Source organism: Dromaius novaehollandiae, chromosome 1, assembly GCF_036370855.1.
Source record: "Dromaius novaehollandiae isolate bDroNov1 chromosome 1, bDroNov1.hap1, whole genome shotgun sequence".
NCBI lineage: Eukaryota > Metazoa > Chordata > Aves > Casuariiformes > Dromaiidae > Dromaius > Dromaius novaehollandiae.
In genome coordinates, this window is record NC_088098.1 from 207,637,887 (window position 1) to 207,658,139 (window position 20,253).

The 20,253-nt window shown below is 41.6% G+C and overlaps 1 protein-coding gene across 1 annotated transcript in view; it reads left to right on the top strand.

Annotated features, from left to right (window-relative positions):
• Positions 1-4,050: 4,050 nt before the first annotated feature.
• The window catches only part of SLC36A4 (solute carrier family 36 member 4), a 129,934-nt gene continuing 113,731 nt past the window's right edge, over positions 4,051-20,253 (top strand). Inside the window, exon 1 of the mRNA XM_026109199.2 lies at positions 4,051-4,158. Coding sequence (XP_025964984.2) covers positions 4,062-4,158 — 97 coding nt within the window. The 5' untranslated portion in view covers positions 4,051-4,061. The remainder of the gene's footprint in view (positions 4,159-20,253) is intronic.

Below are 20,253 nucleotides of genomic sequence, written 5' to 3' on the forward strand. Positions count from 1 at the left end.
TGGCTTTATTGATTTCATGAGGGTTAGCTTCCTGTCACACTAGTCATTAATGTCTGCAGGCACGTAAAATTGGTCAGGACTCCAGAGACAGAGATGCTTCTAAAAGCCTCTTCAGTTTTTGAAAATGGCATCTGCATATGACTAGAATTTAGGATTAAGTTTAACACAGGAGAATGGGTTGGTTTGGCAGTTACGGGAACCAAGCCAGCTAGAGTTAGACTTGTAATAATCCTTAACAAATTTCCACAAAACTGCCTCTCTCTCCCTCAAAAAGGCACTTCCTAACATCAGGCCTTCTAGTTTGAGAGGTGGATAATGTGGAAGATTTCTGAGGACACCTGGTTTCGGCTCAGCACTACCTCCAACATGTGAAGCACAGCAGTCCAGGGGAGGAACAAAACCTGAGTCTACACTTAGGCAGATCTGATGGACAAGAGTCTGTATGCAGGGACAAGAAAGGGTGGCTATTCTAGATTGCAGTGGCTACATTGCTGCTGTACAACATTGCCTATTGCTTGCTTGCAATTTGAAAACATTATGCAGGGAGAAACAGGCCATCAGTCATTCTCTGTATTACTCACATCGGGTCTGGCCATGAAGACAGTAAGCGTAATTAATTTTTACTCTAATAGGACAGCTTCTAAATTCTTCCTGAATATGAGCAGCAGACTTGAATTTCTAAAATAATGCCAAATGGTAGACTTTTAAGTTTTCATAGAACATTAAATAAAGCTAAGAGCTGATGAAAAAGATCTGGACAATAACATCATCATGTTCACTGAACAAATTAATACCACTGCAAGTACTTGTACATACAGAGCAATTGTGAATTTCAGAACCATAAACTGATTCTGGAAAATCCTATAGATGTACTTACTCCAGTGCTCAATTGTCTGATGACAGATTATAGATTTCCTGAAACCTGCTGCTTCTGGCTTTTTCCAGGATGTGCCTTTTTTTTTTTTTTTGGTTAAATGGAAACTGAGTTCCCACTACTAACATTTCCTGCAGCTTTTAAAAACACCCTCAATAACATCTTTTAATCACTAACTGGCTATGGTTTTACAGTGTCCTGACACTAGTTTTACTTCTAGAAGCTCAGTACGGCAGATAATCCTCTCCCCCTTCACACTCGTCTTTGAACACTACTTCACAGGAATACAAGGGCTGTAGAAGCCTTGCAGCTGGTGAAGGGAGAATTCCCACAGGATGGATGAAAGGAGTCCCTGCAGTGCAGGCTGCTATGTGTATTCTGAGTTGCTCTGAGCTATAGTTCTCTAGAGGTTTTCTTAAATTAGCACAGACTCTCAGAGTTATGCTTTATGCCACAGGCTATACTAGTTCCCAAAGCAGGCCTGAATTGCAGGAGTATAAGGGTGGCTGACAGCCACCTGAGGGCTTTGCTGGTGGGCCATGTCTTTTCATGACACAGCTGGTGAATTTAAGAGAGATCTGGGCTTATGTATTATGTCTAGCTGTGAAAACTATGAATAACAGAATTCCTTTCTAGAACGGGAGGGTTTTGTCTTACAACACTACGATCCGTTTCCCCTCTTGTCATCTACCTTTAGTTCTTGGGTATATATTATATGTCCTGTAAACACTGCATGGGGACATGAGGGTGGTTTGAGGGTGCAAAGCCTACTGGAATAGTGTTGGGGAACTGTGGAAATGGAGGGAGCCGAATTTTGTGCATTCTTGTTCACAGTGCTTTTTGAGAGCAGGCTTGTAGCGAACTGTCTCTTGAACTGCGGCTGGCTGTAGTTTTGAAGAAAGCTTATTAGAGGTCCAGAACAGGGCCACAAATTAAGACCCCTCTGGTCCTCTTTTATTAAGGGGTGTGGAAGCACCCCAGAAAGTCTATGCACATACACTGGTACAAGACACAATTGACCATAAGTTGGAGACAGATGTCAAGAGCTGCAGTGTCTCTGGCCGTGTGCAGAGTTTTAGACTCCTAGATAATTTCACAAACAAATGTAGGCCCACAGAAATGTTTAGAGTAGGAGTGTTATACCTTCTAGGATACCCTCTGAATTCATGCATTGTTCTTGAGACTATAACATTGGTGTAGTTAGCAGGATAATGTGGAAATGCATTACAAACCTGAGACACCTCCCAAATGATCCTATTATCTCCTTTTGTGCAGGACTCACTGAATTTGTCATGCACTCCATCTGTTTTTATTTTAAATATTTAAGATGAATGATATAAGAACGGACAAAGATTCACAAGGATCTAAATATTTGTAATATTTTTCCAACTGACCTACATACAGAAGGGATGCTGTACTTTGACTTTGAACTAAAGGAAGTTGACTCTGACAGTCCATCAAATGAAATATGAAAAGGGAACCTGGATTTTGGCAATGCTAAAATGGTAAATCTCAGTGCATGCAGAACCATATGCAAATATAGATCTGTAATTTTCATTAAGTGATGGAAAAAAAAATTATTTTAGCCACATGATAATGATTCAAGCTGGGAAAAATTGTTGTGGTTTCTAATATGCTTCTGACATTTGAACTGTGCAAAGAATTTGTATTTGAAGTATGAACTATCAACAGCACTTTTGACAGCTGCATCATCTTCTGTAATCATATTTATTCTTCATCAAAGCTTAAAAAGAGTCAACACACACCAGACCTCTAACCTTTTGTCACTCAACAGCTATATTTTTCAGATTCCAGTGGGCACCATCTAAGATTTCCATATGCATCAAAGCTGTAGCAATCAAACTTGGGAAAAATAGTTTTGCTGTTTTAAGCACAGCTGCTGAACACAATGCTCCTTTTATGATCTATGTTCTCAACTTGCTGCATTGACAACGTGACTGCAATCCTCAGTTACAAGCTGCAAGCCTCACGGAATGCAATGGAAAATCAACTTCTGGACCTTCTTCCAGAAGAACTGTCACAGAAAAAAATGTAGGATGTTTCATGTATAGCATGAAACTTCATAGCAGGAAGGTGTAACAAAATAGTCCCTCATTCAATATACATCAAACTACTTTCCTCTAAAAACTTAAGAGTCTCTTAGTCTATCAAATACACTTTTTTGTGGAATACTGGCCATTAAGATGTTGACTGTTCAGAAAGTTCAGTGCTTGATATTTGTACCAAGGGAAGGCAAAAATAGGAATACTTGCAAGAGGACCATTACAAATAGGAACACGGAATATAAGAAATTTGTATGAAAAGAAGTTTACAACCATGACCAAGAAATTGGGAAAAGGTGAAGAGGTATACACATGTTTTGATGTCAGTGATGGAATGACAGGAGTCATCGCTTTTTGATGGACAGGCAATATGCTGTTCAGGATGTAAAGAAACGGGGATGCAGTAATCACATTCAAGGTGGTTTCAAAGTGCGTTCTTAAGACACAAACCAGTGATGCCTTGGAGCAAAGTCAAACATATGCCCATCAGAGAGGAATATAATTTATAGATAGCAACATAACTGAGGTCTCTGAACAGTTCAAACAGACATTCACGGAGACGTCATGCAAAATGATCACGCTGTAACTGAGCACCTGAGATTTAAAACATGAACCATTATAAAAAAGCAGCAGCAAAAAAGTCCGGTGCAGGCAGAGCAGTTCTTAGCGTGCTAGTATGACTGCTGTTCTGGTGCCCCCACAGGAAAATGAATATAGGAGATCTAGAAAAGACAGGAAAAGGGGACTATGGAAAACATCTGAGAAAGAGGTAGGAGAGAAAGGATACGACAGTGGTCTAAAATCAAGATGGACTTGGGGAAAGCAACAATCATTGCTGCGAGCAATGGGGCAGGCCTACGGACAGGTCTTGCTCACACACGCAAGCAGGCCCACGTATTTTAAGGGCTATGAGCTTAACGGGACAGGCCAGAGCGGGCCCGCCGCTGCGCCGGAGCACGGAGGAAGGGAGCGGGCAGCGCGGGGCACAGACGGGAGGCTCCAGCGAGCTCCCCACACGCCGCACGGCCGGCGCTGGAGGACTCGCACCTCCCCACACTTGTCTTCTCTTTCCGGCTCGTGTCTATGGTTCGCCGCGGCGGGGCGCGGCCCGGTGGGCGGGGCGCATGCGCAGGCGCGCCCGGCGCTGGCCGGCTCCACACTGGCGGAAGGGCTGGCGAGGGGCCGGCGGTGACATGGAGGCTGCCGGCAGGGAGGAGCTGGGTGAGGCGCGCCGGGCGGCCCGGCGGCGGCGGCGGGGCCGACCGGAGGGCGGCGGGGCCGCGGCTCGCCGCGGGACGGAGAGGGGGCCGTGAGGAGCGGCCGGCCGACCTGCACCCCCCCCCTCCACTCGCGGCGGGATGGTTCGGCCCGCGGGGGGATGCGCTTCAGCGCTGAGCGCAGCTGGGCGGGCGGGATGAACCATCCCACGCGGCGGAGGGGGTGGGTCCTTCCCGGCGCTCCTGGGCGGGGGCCGGGCCCAGCTGCCCGAGGCCGCAGTCTCGCCTGGCTGCGGTTGGTTTCGGTGGGACGTTACGGCCGTGATTAGGAGTTTATATAAATATAAATAAATACTTTCTGGTCAGGTCCCTAGGGATTGCTTTCCTCTGCAGTGAAAGCTCGTGTATGTGGGGGTTTCCGGGGGTGATGTCGATATATTAGCTGTATTTAATGCAGATTAATATTCAGCCCGTTGAATGTGGGAGCGTGTGAGGGCATGTGTGTGTGTTAACGTGCGTGTTCATCGACCGGGCGGGGGTGGCTCGGAGCGGCTTGTTCTAAAGCGGTTCTGTGCCCGGGTGGGCAGGTGGGGTGCCTCATGCTTCAGGCTCGTGTCGCTGTGGCCCGAATGATCCTTCCTCCACCATGGTAGTGTGGGCTCGGGCATTTTCCAGCTGGAGGTGGCCGCCGCCAGAGCAGAGGTGGCAGAAGGAAGTTCTGCCTTCTTCTCTACCTGCTCCGCTTCGCCAGTCTGCCAGAGTCAGAGTCTGACAAAGCCCTTGGAACTGGATTTTTTTTTTGAGGGAATAACTGTTTAAAAATGCAGATAGACACCTGATAAGACTGCAGAAGTCGCCTACATGCTTCGTTCTTGTTTATTGAATACTTTCTTACTGATGCGTCATCGCTCAAAAGTTGGTTAGCCATGTAGAAACGTGTAGCTTGATCTAGACCACAGTGGATTATTTTAAGATTAACATCTCTCCAGACACATGGTTCATTGTGACTTCAACATGGCAAAATGCTCCTTGGAAAGGGTGCAATAAACTATTAAGGACCCTGTGTGCTTTGATGTAATAATTCAAGTGTCTTGTTTTATCAGTCTTCTGTTTTTTTGACAGTTATGATGCAAAAGCAAACAATTCTTTCTGCTTAATGAGGAATTAGTGACTTTCAACACTTGTTTAGAAATAACGGCTCTCAAGATTAATAAATGTGCTTGTAAAGCAGAATAAATTGATTTTATCAAGTTACAGTCTGAAATAGAAATAAATGATTCAAAGATACCTTCCAAAAGTAAATCAAGTAATTGCATCAGGCACAGCTTTAAAGTTCTTGAAAGCCAACAAACCCAACAAAGGGTAATGTAAACTTTTACTATTCTGGAAAATGTAATTATTAGGACTTTTTAGCAATTTTTAAACGTTAAATACTTGCTTATTTTAAAGTGGATAAGTTTCTCTTTTTAATTTTCCCTTGTGGAAATTAGTTTTTGCTTTGAGGGTTTTTTGCTTGTCTGTTCTTCTGTCTCTGATGTTCAACTAAAAAGGGAGATGATTTATGTATGACTAAATAGGATTATCTCTTAGGTCTCCCTTGAACTAGAAAAAGATTCAGTCCATACAAGCATCCCCTTGCAGTACCATTCATGGTCACTTAATGTTGATCCATAATTTATATGACAATTATGGAAGCGCATGGCTCAGTAACTTTGTATATTCTATCAGACTCGTGTGCTTGGCATATTTTACAGTTTGATATCTTCTGGAGAAAAACGCCATGCGAATTCTTTACAGAGTGAAGTTTGGGGAAGGGAGAAACATATTTCTTCTTTAGTGGTTGAGGGAGTAACTGAGAGTTGTAGGGTGGGTTGTTTACTGAACCAGTGGCAGATTCTGAAAATAATCATAATAATTCTCCAATAGTTCTCCATAGCTTTAAGATGATAAATTGGCCATCTGTAAATTGAGTGGAGTTCCTGAGGAAGCCAAGCCTCTCCTGTTGTCACAGTGATGGTTGTTCCCTGATATTAGTGCGTGCTGTCTGTTACAGTCCAGGAAACACCACTACAGTGTGTCTGCTCTTCAGAGTCTCGGTCCCTCGTCTTGGCACACAAAGAGTAGCCATAGGCTTGGTTCAGTGACAAAGGCTCTGCACATGTATCGTACATTATGAATATGGCATTCCCACAAGCTATTAACATGTGCAAGCCCTTGAAAATATATTAGCTTAAAACTGCATCTTAGACTACTGTAAAGCTTACGTGCTTCTGATTTCCCTGTTATACAGCAGTCAAAGCAGTTGCGTATTAAAATGAATCTGTGTCCCTATTACTGAGGCACTGGGTCACCTTGTATATCATCAACGTATTTTAGAGGACTGTGAATGTTCTGCTGTACTCCTGGCCTTATTTGCAAAACAGATTTTAGATGGCAGCTCATCTCAGAGGTAACCTTCTGTGAAGGAGCAAAGGAATTGGATTTGTCTTTATTTTTAATACTGCCTTTGCCTTTAACTTGCTATGCAGCTGTGGCTTTATCTTTTTCTCTGTTTCATCCATAAAATGGAAATGATGGAGTTTAGTTTTGTCCCTTGAGCTGCTAAGAGGTCCAGCTATTTTTTAAAGTGCTAATTGCTTGAGCAGCTGTCATGGTTCGTTGTGATCTCTCAAATTTACGGGACCGGGTGCTGTGTGAAACAACCTTTATTTTTACAAGCTCATTTAAAAGTAAAACAAAACAAAACAAAAAAAAACCCCAAACCAAAAAAACCCACACAAACAAGGGTTAATCTCTTCTGTGCAGACTAACCTAAATTGTTAATTCTGTAGTTACTTAATTCACCAGTTTGCTGATTTGTTAATAATATGTTAATATCACTCACTTGTGAGTAAAACAGTTACCTAACCAGCGGTGAAAGTGCTCATCCTTCCTCCTCTGCCACAACGTGGATGTTCCTTGAATCGCTCTGGGAAGTGTGTGAGCCTCAGCAGTCCGGCTGCTGATGGATCCACTTCAAAGGCCGCTTTGGTGATTTGAGGTATTTGTACCTTCCACCTTAGAAGTTTGGTCTATACCATCTCTGTTGGTTGTTTTAGTTATTGGGCAAGGATTTACCTAATTCCAGAGAGTTTCAGTTTTATGAGGTGTTAACAAGCAGTTACTTATAAAACTTCAAGGAGAGCAGACCTCATTCTTTTTTTGTCCTTGAGTATCTGGCATATGTGTTGCTCTTGCTTTAGCCTGATGGCGTTGCTCCCAGCATGCATCAGGCCTTAGCACGAGCTGTGGGTTCGGCCTGAAGCCTGAGCAGGAATAAAGTGAATAGTCACAGTAGTACAGAGAAAACAAGTCCTCAGTGAAAACTGAAATTTACTTACAAAACTTTCTAACTACAGGATTACTTAAATGTGCTATATATAGCTTTATAATTAAGTACATTTAGTGACGGGTCGAAGATTTCTTTGGATGTAGGTCTATAAACGTTGGCAAGAAGCTGGCAAATTCTAAGGGATAAGAGAATAAGCTTGGAGATACAAGACTGAAAATAATGGTTATAAAAATCTAACCATTACAATTTTATTGCCCAGCATTTAAGTAGGAACTGACTAGGGGTTAAAATTCTTTAGACTTCTTTGAGAGTACTGTGTTGACATTTATGCATCGCCATAGTGTGACATATCTGTAATGAATCAATGATTTATATCTCTAGTGGATTAAGGAGTCAGGTTAACATTACAGCTGTAATTTTGGAGAAGTGGAAGAAATGCACTTTGTGTTGGCTTGCTCGTGGTAGCAGTACTTGTAGACCTTTGACATCCCTCTTACGTGGGTGTTGGCAAAAGAAAGCAGAAACAGTGGCAAATATTTAAATAACTTAAAATCTGAAGACATCATTTGATCTGAAAAGAAATTTTGGGGTAGCACAAGGCAAAGAGAGTTTTGTCTTAGCTGAAGGAGAGAAAGGGGTGAAAAGTGATTGGTGCTTTGGTTAAGTGAAGACAAAAGGGTGACTAAATGTGAATCGTCTCAAAATTCTTAGGTGTGCTGAGCCATGAAAGATAATGCAGCATTTTTTCAGTGAGCACTGTGACTGAGAACTGGATTGTTAATAGCAAGTGGTGTTTAGATGCATTCTGGACTGCTTGTGGGAGCAGAGACCTAAGGCAGACTGAGGTATGCGCTGTACTGTGTGCTTTGTAATATGACAGTCAGCCAACTTCACCTCTGATTCGTGTATAGCATGCTTACGCTGTTCTCACAGCACGAGTTTGACATCTTACTTAAACTACGTGTATTGGACCTTCCTATTAAGAAATCTAAGTCAACCTGTGTATTGCGTGCTGATTTTATGGCAGTGACTGGACTTCTCAGAACAGATAATTTCAGGCTAGGGCCAAAAAGGCAAAGTTAGGCCCTTGCACTTCTATATTGTGGTTACATACCTGATTTGTGGGGCAGAGAAAGCTTAAGCTTTCTTGCCTGGCATGCTTTGGATCCATTAAGTTTGGATGCTACGCAAGCTTGGACATCAGTATGGGTAGGAACTGTGCTTGAATTGCAGTAAGTGCATAGCCACAGTATCCCCACAGTGGAGATCTGATACCAAATGACGGAACCCATGTTTAGAAAGTTGCATGATCCAAGCCTTATAATATGCCCCTGTACAGTTACTGTTTACTGATCCACACATTTTAGGCCAGAGTTGCACGCTAGTCATGGGATAAAGAGAGAAGAGTGATGGAGAGAGGAGGCAATTTGAAGAGCAATGATATGGCTAGAATAGCGGCTAAATAGCATTGTTGGAGTACTTTAGATAATGGAGTATTTCAGAAGAACTTGTAATAAGTGTAGTTACCACAATGAGTTAGTGCTGATTAGTGTATGTTACTCATATTTTAAATCTGGTTTTAGTGGAATTTTTTCTCAAATGAAGTATTATGTTAGAATAAGATCTGTGAACTGCTGGCCTAAGTATACAGGTAGGAAGCACACATTCTGACCTCCAGTTTTAGCTATTTCTGGAAACATGGATGAATAATTGACCTACTCTAGTCTGTTTTCCTCAGTGTCTGTTGTCTATGAGTGGTATGTTAATGAATATTTGAAGAGATTTTAAGATACTGTTATAATAGTTATGTACTGGTCTCACAAGACAAAAAATCTATGTAAATAGGTGTAGATTTTAGAGTGGTTATTGTTCTGTAGAGTTTTACAGGCATATACCATTCTACTGTGCACTTAGCCTAAAATCAAATTTTAACCCTTAGATTTCATTTCTTCAGAGACTAATCTTTATGTTTTGTATTTTTACTGGATTTTTTTACTCTGGTCTGCAGATGAATCATATATTTTAGAAGCAAGAGATTTAGTCTGCACCTGTAGACAAAATCTCCCAAGACCTCCTGTGATTTATAAAAGTAAAGGACATACAACTTTAATTACTGTTGTATGGGAAGGTATATTTAACAATAATATTTTTCTTTATTGTCTATATTATTAAATCAATTTCAAATTCTTTGCTTTTTATTTCACTTTTAAAAATAGTTTCCAGTCACAGATGCTCAGACTAATAAATGTCTGGATAATAGCTGGGTTAAAATGAATACCTCTTATGTAGCAAAGTAGGGCCAGTCTAGAAAATAATTAAGCCACCTACTGTGCTCTAGTTGTGCACAATTTTGCTGTTGTTGTGGCCAGCTTGACAGGTCAGAGAAAAGCTGATGGCAATGGCCTTGGAGTTTTGAAGGTCTAGTTGTACTTTTGAGATACGTTGGGTAAATTTTTTTCTTTAAAGGTTTATCAGTTTTTATCAGCATTTTAGAAGTTTTATCTTTTACGATAGTGTGGTAAACAGTAATATCAACAAAATCAGTTGCATAATATAAAACTGTGAAATGAATGTGAGTGAGCAGATCATATGTATAAAAATAAACACAAAGTTTTATAATGGAGCATTCAGGGAAAGTCCCTTCCTTTTTTCTCTGTGGTCAAATAGACTAATCTTCAGTGTTTCGGTAAGGTGGAGTCTCTTGCTTTCTCTCCAGAAGAGTGGGTGCTAGATTCTTCAGATGAAGAAAGTCCCTGCAAGAGCACGCTGGTGACATTTGTCCACTTGGAACATGGAATTTGGCTGGCTGCTTTGTTTAGCTGCATTTGAAAGAAATTTAAAGAATTTTCTAATATCCCGCCAGCCTATTAACTCTTCTTGACATTCAAGTCTTCATTTCATGCTGTAGGCTGATGATGTTGGACGGGTTAACACCAGGTGAATTGAAAGCAGAGTGTAGGTGATGTAATATGTAGCAGAATGTTGTACGTATGCAAAAAATTGTCAGTTCTTGCACATAGTGACTACTGAATAATGGCTGCTCCTCCAGAATAGGAGGTTCCATGCTACTGAAACTTAGGTTTTATATAAAATATGCAATGTTGTACATTGAGACACTGTAAATAAAACGTAAATTGGTTTTTCAAAGTAAATACTCTTTAATGATGCACTGCTTTTCTGTTATTGTTAGTGATAGCGCACAGCTGTCAGTTATCAGAACTGTAATTCAGTATGAAACTGGGATGTAGTATTGCATAAATATTACTTGTAAAACAGCAGACTTCTGTGAAAAAATAAATACTAAAAAAGTGTAGCTTATATCTCTCCAGGATTTGGAAATAAACATTCAAGCCACCATGATAAACATATTTGGATACCTTCTGTCCCTGGTCAGGTTTTTTTCCAAGTAGTTTAAGTTAAAAATTGGGGGTCATATTAAATTCAATGTGGCCTGCCTTTTGCGTTAAAATGACTGTGTGGTGTAGGAGAACTTGCAGTGATGAAGAAGCACAAATATGCTTGAAGTGGCCCAAAGCTGGAATAAGAAAATATACTGAGAGCATATGACTGCTGTTGTTTCTCTCACTTGTGAAGCTGTATGCAGTACTGTAGTTCAGAGAAGTCCATTGTGATATTTGGCAGTTTTGTGAGTCTTCCTGAATCTTATAAGCAAATTTTGAAATGGCAGATCTTCTGGAGACAGAGGTATGAGTGCAAAAGAGCATATACCAAAAGGTGTAAGATGAGATGCAGGTTTAAAGCCATGGTGGTTCTGTATGCGGGAAAAAAAAGCTAACAGATGTGAGGCTGGGAAGAAATTTAATGTCATGGAGGCAAATTTACAGAGATGGAAACAATCGAACAGAAGTTTTTGTGTTAACTTAACATGAATGTAATTTAGTACATCCAGAAGAAGACTTTTTCATGAAATTAGAAGAACGTGTAGTAAAACTTGTGCATGTTCAAAGATCAGTTATATGGGAAATCATTTTAGCTGAAAGCTGAAGACAGAGCGTGAGGACAAAACTTTGAGTAGCAAGAATGCAAGGCTAGTAGTGCTTGGTGTGTACAGCTCCTGCACAGTCATAGTTTCTGCTTACGGAGGGGAGCTTTGCCTTGTCAGCATCTACATGTTGACATCTCCAAAAAACTCACTGCATTCTAACAGTATATGGCTGGATTATATAAAAAGCATAATTATATACCAAATGGATAATACAGACACGACACCAGTTTGTTTTGACATGCCAGCCAGTTACACCTTTGAAGAAATAAATTTTATCGTGCAAACTTAAAAAAAACCCGTGTATTACAGTAATATTGTTAGCAGACGGTAGAAAGTTGGTACCAACTTGAAGTGTAAAACAGTGCAGAAGAAACAGCTGTTTTATGCAGTATCTATTAGGTGTCAAAACCAAGGATGGATACCTCCGGATGGATTGGCTGAATGTTGTTTGGAATAGGAGGCTGCATCCTTCTTATCCTAGATACATTCAAAGGGTATCTAACTCTACCATTGAAGAATACTATTGTGGAAATGAATTCTGATATTGATGTCTAGGAGGAATGGTATCACAGCTGCAGGTGCTTGATACTGTGCTGAACAGATCCTCTAAAGATATTTGAAGTCTTTATACTCAGAATTTATCTTGGTGGGAGATTATACTCTAGCCCCAACGGGGAAAATAAAGAGGCCTTGTTCAATGCTATTTCGTCTTGGGCTTAAGACAGCGTGGGATCAGATAAATCCAGAAGTTTCAGATAAAGGGTTTAAGATATGTGATATATTAAAAATCCATGTATGGAACTGAAGATGATTTTTTTGAATTCAAAGAAGCAGCAGAGAATAGTTAAGAGTGACAAGCAAGGAAATAAAACATTAAAACAGAAAACAGTAGTAATAAAAGTAAGAGAAGAAAGTAAGTTAACCTCAGGCAAATAATTAGTGAAGAGCTATATATTATTATTATATATATCCTCATGTATTGACTATAGGCATGGAATAAAAAATCTTTGCATATAACCTTTCTTTGGGAGGGGTCATCTTTCTTTTGGGTCAATATAGTATGCCACATGATTTGTCGCCAATTTGGAGAATAAATTGCACCTAAGTAGGGGACTTAGGAGTTTTACCAGTGGTTAAAATTACAATATAGAATGAATTTCGGAGTTCAGTTATAAAGACCTTGATATGGATTTATTTCAGATTTTTTTGCATTGTTGGAACTGCTGGCTGATGAGATCTTCTGTTTCTTTGTCTCTCTGAATTGTTTTGGCTGCTTTTTCTTCTTTGCCCCTTTCATTTGAAACTGGCTCTGATGCAGCTCCAGTTGCTTAGTAACGACTTTTGCCAGGTTTTTGTCCAACATCAAATCTTCACTTTGAGGAAGATGTCATCAAGAGATCAGAACACTTTGATAAAGAGGAAAAAACAACTGAGCAAATCAATTTGAGTCTTTGTTTCATGGGGAGATCTGTCCCCAGCTTTAGCTGACCTGCTGTGCTACTTGGTTATCTAGATGATGAAATAGCAGAGAAGGAAGAGATCGTTGCCTGTTGGTCTTGTCCCCACCTTTCTTAACCTTTTTTTTTTGATGGTATTGACATTTTTATGTGAAAGATCTTTCTTAAAAACTACGTCATGCTCATTTAGACATCTCCTTAAAACTCAAGTTTACCGTCATCAATAGCATCTAGCAGAGAACTAGTCTACTACAGGAATATCCTGCTGTTTGTCCAGGATGCGTCCCTGAAAAGAACCGTAGTTAGTGATATTCCAAATAGCAAAGCAATTTTTCCCATAACAGTTCATGTATTAGACATGGATACATGCAGGGACTTATGAAATGCACACAATTTAAATATATGGGGACAATATATGTGGCATGAAGGATGGAGAGGCAGGAGCAGAATCACTGGGATGATCACTTAAAGGAGAGGCTGACCTTTTGGGATGCGTCAGTGATGTAAATCTTCAGTGTGAGCATTCTTACTGCCTCGTGCTGAATGCTTATTTTTTCATTACTGTCATCATGTCCCTCATAAATGAAGGTCAAGTAAGTCAACTAAGAGGAAAAGAAGGAACAAGAAGAGGGTTATGGTCACGCATTCAGTCTCATAGGTAAGGAAGCTGACTTCTTTTTGAATGATGATTCATTCTGGAAAGACAGACAGCGTCTTCTCCATTTCACAGATATCAGTGATCCTCTTCCATCCTCCGTGTCAAATATGTCTCCCCTCTATTCCATTAATTCTTAAGGGAAAAAATTTATCCATATTTAAGTTTATCAAAATCAATCAACTGCTGCGTTTAACAAATGAGCTTATGGGTCAAGCTCAGAGGGGAGACTGCCTAGGGGGATGGAATGGTGAGTGCTACAGACCACCTGTTCAGAAAGAAGAGGTGGATGAAGCTTTCTTTAAACAACTGGAAGAAGGTCCTGGTTCTCAGGGGGGACTCTTACTATCTGATACTTGCTGGGAGGGAATTCGGGAGATTTCTGGAGTGCATGGAGGACAATTTTTTTGATGCAGGTGCTGAGTGAGCCAACTAGGGAAGTGCTTTGCTGGTTCTGCTACTCATGAATAAGGAAGGCAGCTTTGGTTGTAATGACCATGAATGGTGAAGTTTTAAGATTCTAAAGGCAAGTTCCTGACTAAAGACCCTGTACTTCAGGATGGTGAATACGGGCTTGTTTAGGGAACTGGCAGGCAGGATGCCTTGGCAACTTGCTCCTCTGATAGGCAGAGGAGCCCAGGAGAGCTGGTTGATCTTCAAGGATAATCCCTTCAAAGCACAAGAACAGTACAGTCTGATGTGCAAGAGGCCAAGTAGGCATAGCAGGAGGCCAGTTTGGCTGAACAGGGAACTAACTGAGCTCAAATGCTGAAAGGAAGGTGGACCGTGGGGCAGGCTGCTCAGGAGGAGCAGCGCAGCATTGGATGGGCACGCAGGGATGGAAGTAGGAAAGCCAATCTTGGCTGGAGTTGAAACTGTTAGGGCCCTTAGAGAAGGGTTTTTCAGGTACCTAGCAGCACAAAGACTACTTAAGTGTGTGCTTGCTGCCAAAGGTGGGGTGACCTCATGATAAAGGACATTGTATTGAGGACTTCATCCTTTTCCTCCTTTGCCTCTCTGCTGGCAAGTTATGTTCTCCAGCCTCCCAAGTGTCTGTGCCCAGCAGCAGAATGTAAGCGGGAGTGAGGTACTGCTACCCACAGTAGAAGAGGATTGAGTTTAGAACAAAACTAAGCTGGATATGTACAAATCCATGGGATCAGTAGGGATGCCTCAAGAGTGCTGATGGAGCTGGCCAGTAGCACTGAAAGGCCACTCTTTCTGCTTTGGAAGGCTGTGGGGTGACTTCCCCAAAGACTAGAAAACAGGACAGTCAGCCTAACCTCAGAAACCAGCAAGATTACAGAGCAAGTCATCCTGAAGGAGGACGTTAGCACATGAAAGACAAGGAGACGTTCGGGAGCAAGCAGCACAGATTTATTTGAGAAAAATCATAGTTGGACAACTTCATGGTCCTTTATGATGAAATGGCTGGGTCTATGGACAAGGGGAGAACAGTGGATGTTACTTACTTTGACTTAGCAAGGCTTTTTATGTAGGATCTCATAGCATCCTTGTAACTGAATTAGAGAAATCAGGATTGGATTGGAGGACTACAAGTTGGGTGAAAAACTGGCTGGACTGGAGGGCTCAAAGGGCAGTGAGTCCAGCTGGAGACTGGTTAGTGTTGCTTCTAAGAGAAGTATACCAGTGCTGATGCTGATTAATGTCCATCTTATTTACCTGGGTGATGGGACAGAACGTACCCTTAGCAAGTTGATGGATGACATTAAGTTGGGTGTAGCAGTTGATAAACTCAGTAGCTCATCTCCAGATTATAGCTTCCATTCAGAGGGCTTTCAACAGGCTGGAGAAATAGGCAGACAGGAACCTCATGAAGCTCAACAAAGATGAAAGCTAAGTCCTGAACATTGGTCAGAATAATGCCATACAACAGCAGAAGCTGAGGACTGTCAGGCTGGGTAGCAGCTCTGCAGAAAAGGACGTGGGTGTCCTGGTACACAAGAATTTGAACGTGAGTCCAGCAGTGCACCTTTGTGCAGGCTACCTGTGTACTGGGCTGAATTAGCAAGAGTGTAGGCAGCAGGTCGAAGGAAGTGATTCTTCCCCTCTGTGTGGTACTTGGGAGACCACACATGGAGTACTGTGTCCAGTTTTAGTTTCTCAGTACAAGAAAAACATTGATGTACTGTACTAAATCCACAGAGGGCTGCCAAGGTGGTAAAGGAGCTGGAGCACGTGAGGAGACATCATCAGAAGAGGCAGAGGGAGCTGGCTTTGTTCAGCCAGAAGAAGAGACGGTTGAGTGGGGCTGGATCGGGCTGAAGTCTTCAACTACGTTAGAGTTGTTAATAGAGAAGAAGGAGCCATATGCTTGTGAGGTGCACAGCAAACATATGAGACACCAGTAACAAATTACAGCAAAAGAAGTTTCATTTATATAAGGGGAGAAAAAAAAAAAGGTCCCCATGAGAGTGGTTATCCATGGAACGGGTTACCATGAGAGTATGGAATTTCCATCCCGAGATACTTTCAAAGCTGGACAAGGCCTTGAGCAACCTGATACAGCTTCAAAGTTGACCCTTCTCGGAGCGGGAGTTTGGACAGAGTGACCTCCAGAGGTGTTTACTGACCTAAGTTCTTATGCAAGATCAGTGAGAGCAGGGTAGTTGGTAGCAGCTGTGGAACTCCAAAGTAGCGGAAATAAAAGCAACAGATGGCAGAGCATAGCGGTATATCTTATACTTGTTTTTCTGTTCATAATTATGTTGCTATTATTTTGCACTTCCTTTTTCTGTACCCAAATGTATTTTGCTAACTGTATTGTGTAGCTCATCTGAGCTACACACCATTCACTTCTTTTATAGTTAGAGGAGTGAAATACAGGTCTCTAGGATGCAATTTGTCATTTGGAGATAGGTATTTAAATTTGGTCAGATAAATCTTCCCGTAGAAATATTTCTTTCCATTGACTACAAAGGGAGTCCAGGGGGACTAGCTGAGCTGAAAGCACCTGAAGTACCGATGAGATGAATCCTGCACTGCACATCTAGTGACTAGTCCTGTGGGATACTGGTCACAGCTAGGATATTCTGTTAGTAGTATAACTGATATTTGTAAATACTCTTATTTTCTTGCAGGAGAACAGTTCCATATTCTTCCAAGGCATAGCTCTTTTGTGAAAAGAGGGAGAAAGTAGTAATGAAGCAGTTGTGATTCACATCATTAACTCATAACATGATTAACTGATTTTAGTGGATCTTAATGACTCTTGACCAAGTTGCTCCTTATGTAGTAAACATTTTTGTTCTCTTTATTTTGTAATGGAGGAGTGGAAAAGAAAAAGACTGAATTATGTTTCTCTGTAGTATACACAGGGGAAAGGACATTCTTTTTACTATGTGAACTAGAATTTACATAGATGCTATTCATTGGTTTCTAAATAACTGCTACTGTATTTTCCTCCCAGAGGAGAAATGTTACAACCCAGAGAAATTACTCTGTGCATTTGGCCAGTCCGACTGTGCTGTTCTTTTGAGATAAAGTAGTAGGTAACTTCCTTGACTATGGCCGATGAAATACTGGCAACTAGGAAAAATGAAGATTTGTATTTGAATTTCTTTGAAAATGTGCACAAAAATTCTGTGCTTTCATGTAAACTTTCAGAGTTGTCTTTTTTTTTTAAAAAAAACCCTTTTATTCAGTTCAGCACTACTATGATTTAATGTTACAGAGTTCTCTAAATAGTTTTAGAATTTCTTATTGATAAAGTTTTTGATGTTGAAAGGCAGGAGAAAGACCAAGGAGCACTGTGCCATACACGTTTGCATCTCCTGTCTTTGTTCCATTGACTCTTGTGTGCTGTGCTGCCCGCTCACCCCCCACCTCGTGTCTGGTCCAAGCCTTCTGCTTAGCCCAAGCAGAAGTTCTCTTCCCCTAAAGCACTGTGCAAAAGAGCAACAATTCTCTATTGCTCTTTGCAATCACATTCTACTAATGCTTTTCACAAATAATTTCTCATTGAGGAAAGCGTGTATACCCTCATTTTCCACCAAGTAATTTCTGTAGGTTTTAGAGAAGCTGTCCTTGAGTCCTTTCCTCCGTTTTTCTCTTTGTTTTTTCATTGTTGCAAAATGGAGCTGTGAAGTGGTATCCTGTACTGGATTGGTGTCAGTGTTAGCTGACAAGAATGGCAGCAAATTCCTATAAACCAGAGGAAGGATGCAGATGCTCTGAGCATCATGGTTGGGTATATTCTAGCATTGTAGCTCCAGAAGAGTGTGGTTTCACCAAATGCAGCGGTGGCACAGATGCTTTATATAGACAAAATGAAAGTTTAGAATATAATCTTTGTAGGTTTTAATACTGCTAATGCTTCTGGAATTATCAAAAACTGGATGTCTGCAGTCTCAGCATATTAAATGTACAGTATTTTCTTACTTTTCTCCATGTTCTTCTTGCATACACATACGTCTCTTGTCTTTTTTTAGGTTCTAAATTCTTTAGGGCAAAGATTCTTCTTGTTCTGTATTTCTGCAGAACAGTGAGTTGCTAGACCTCAGTTAGGATTTCTAGGCACTGCAGTAATGTATTATCAGCACTGTAATAGTGATGAAAACAACTCTTAGATGCCTAGATGCCTTTAGGCACAGACAAATGGATTTTCAAGGGGAAAATAGCTTGCCTTCATAGCAACATTCTTGATATTTAAAAAATGAACAGGATGCCTGAATATGTCTAAATATATTGTTAAATGATTACCTTTGAGGTCAGAATGAGAAGTGGGAAGCTGGGACAAAACTAAAATGGGATGTTTTTAAAATGCGGAGTCTTCAGTGAGTAATCTGTTGCCAGACATGTTGTGCAGTAAACACTGTATATGTATAAATCAGAACTTCCCATATCGGGCTAGCATGGAAGAAAAGAAATTCACTTTCCTTCCTTGACCAAGTGGTTGCTGATATTCACCAGTGCTGTTGGTCCTAAGAGCGACGCTCCTAGTTAGAAGGTACCTGGTAGAGGTGCTTACCACAGGTCTGTGAAAGATGCTTGAAAATATCTGTGCCCATCAAGCAACAAGTATTTTGTTTAATTGCTGCAAGATACGGTATATGCCTGAAAGTTAAAAATGCACCTGTGTCTTGGGAAAATTGAAATGTGCTTAGCTGCAAGGAGACAAGATCTTTCTTTTGTCTCTTAAAATGGAGATTAAAAAGTGTTTCTCTGCTCTTTTGTCTTACTCATGGGCGATCCCTTTATCACAGCATGGCAGGCACAAAGGATTGAGATTAGTTTTTGGTTGCCAGAGGTATTTACTTTAGTATTTCCTGACTCTGAAGGATTGGGCTTCCAAAAGTGGACAAATACTTTTAATTAGTTTATCACAAGCTTTGTCTGAGCTAGGAGAAATGTCTCTTTAGGAAAGCAAGGAGAGGGGTGGAGGTGGAAGCATCCTTCTTGAGAAAATAAGCCTTAAGCAAAGCTCGGTTTAGGAGGAGTGGTACCTACCAGCAGTCTATGAGGGACCTTGTAAAGAAAGCTGAATCTGGTGTGGGCAGCACCATCTTTGTACCTTTGACTTTGGTTTCGCAACTCCTCATATTCTGGTAGGTTCCCTGTCCCAGCCAGGGAGGCAGCCTTGTTGAATCGTCCCTGCCCTGCAGTAGCCGCAGAGAGAGCGGCGAGGCAGGGAGCGACCCTCCGTTATTTGCTCGTTCTGTGAAGTGTGCAGGATTCCTAGGTCCCATTAAATCTTTTAGTGTCAGTGCAGAAGCGTGACCGTGGAGTCCTGGCCGTGTTTGCCTGGCCTTGCGCGCAGTATGGTTCCTGAGGAAGGTTTCTGAATCACAGTCTTGGTAGTCCCACATCCTGCCAGGCAACGTGGAGTGAAGTGCTGGGGCAACTAACTGCACACATCTGAACTGCCAAACTTTTCATATTACAATGACGGTGTCGTAGCGTTCCCCGTCGGTAGTTTTGTTGGATTTCCTCTAGGTGATAAGACGTGTCTGCTTTAGTTTTAGTTCGTTATATGTAAACACTGCGCAGGCCGTTACGTTCCTTTAAAGCGATGTAGCGAGGCAGCGTTGGGGAAGGCTGCCGTTTGCATCATCCTGATGCCGCACGGAGTCGAGGAGCCTTCGCAAGGGAGGACACCTGCAACACGGGCAGGGGGCGAAGGGGCAGAGGCAGGTGAGACACGGCAAGACGGCCACCTTGCAGTAGAGGCTTCGTGGTGAGAGTAAGTATTCAGCCACACCAAAGAGCAAAAGAAACACCAAAAGAAAGAAGTTTTTTGAGGGAGACCTCAGGGGTGACTCTGTAAGAGCCATCTCGATTTGCTATAATGAAAGTAAGCCTGAAAAAAGGGCCTCATCTGCCTGGACACAGTAGGTGGGGAGGAAAACTTGTTTACAAACACTTGTATTTTTATTTTTGTTCTTATCCATCCAATTTTTAGTGCTGTCTGTTTTAAAGAGCAGTGTAATAAGGTTCACGAAGAAACCTGACTTCTGAATTAAGTCTTCTGTGCCTTTCTTGGGTGCTGAAGTTAAGGAAGAAAGTTCAAGCAGTTCCATCTCAAAGCTGTGGCCTGCTCAGGGTCCCCGCATACTCCTCCATAGGAACCTGACTCACCACACGTGGTTTGCAAAGCTGAGTGAAGACAATATGTGTCCGAACAGCATGTG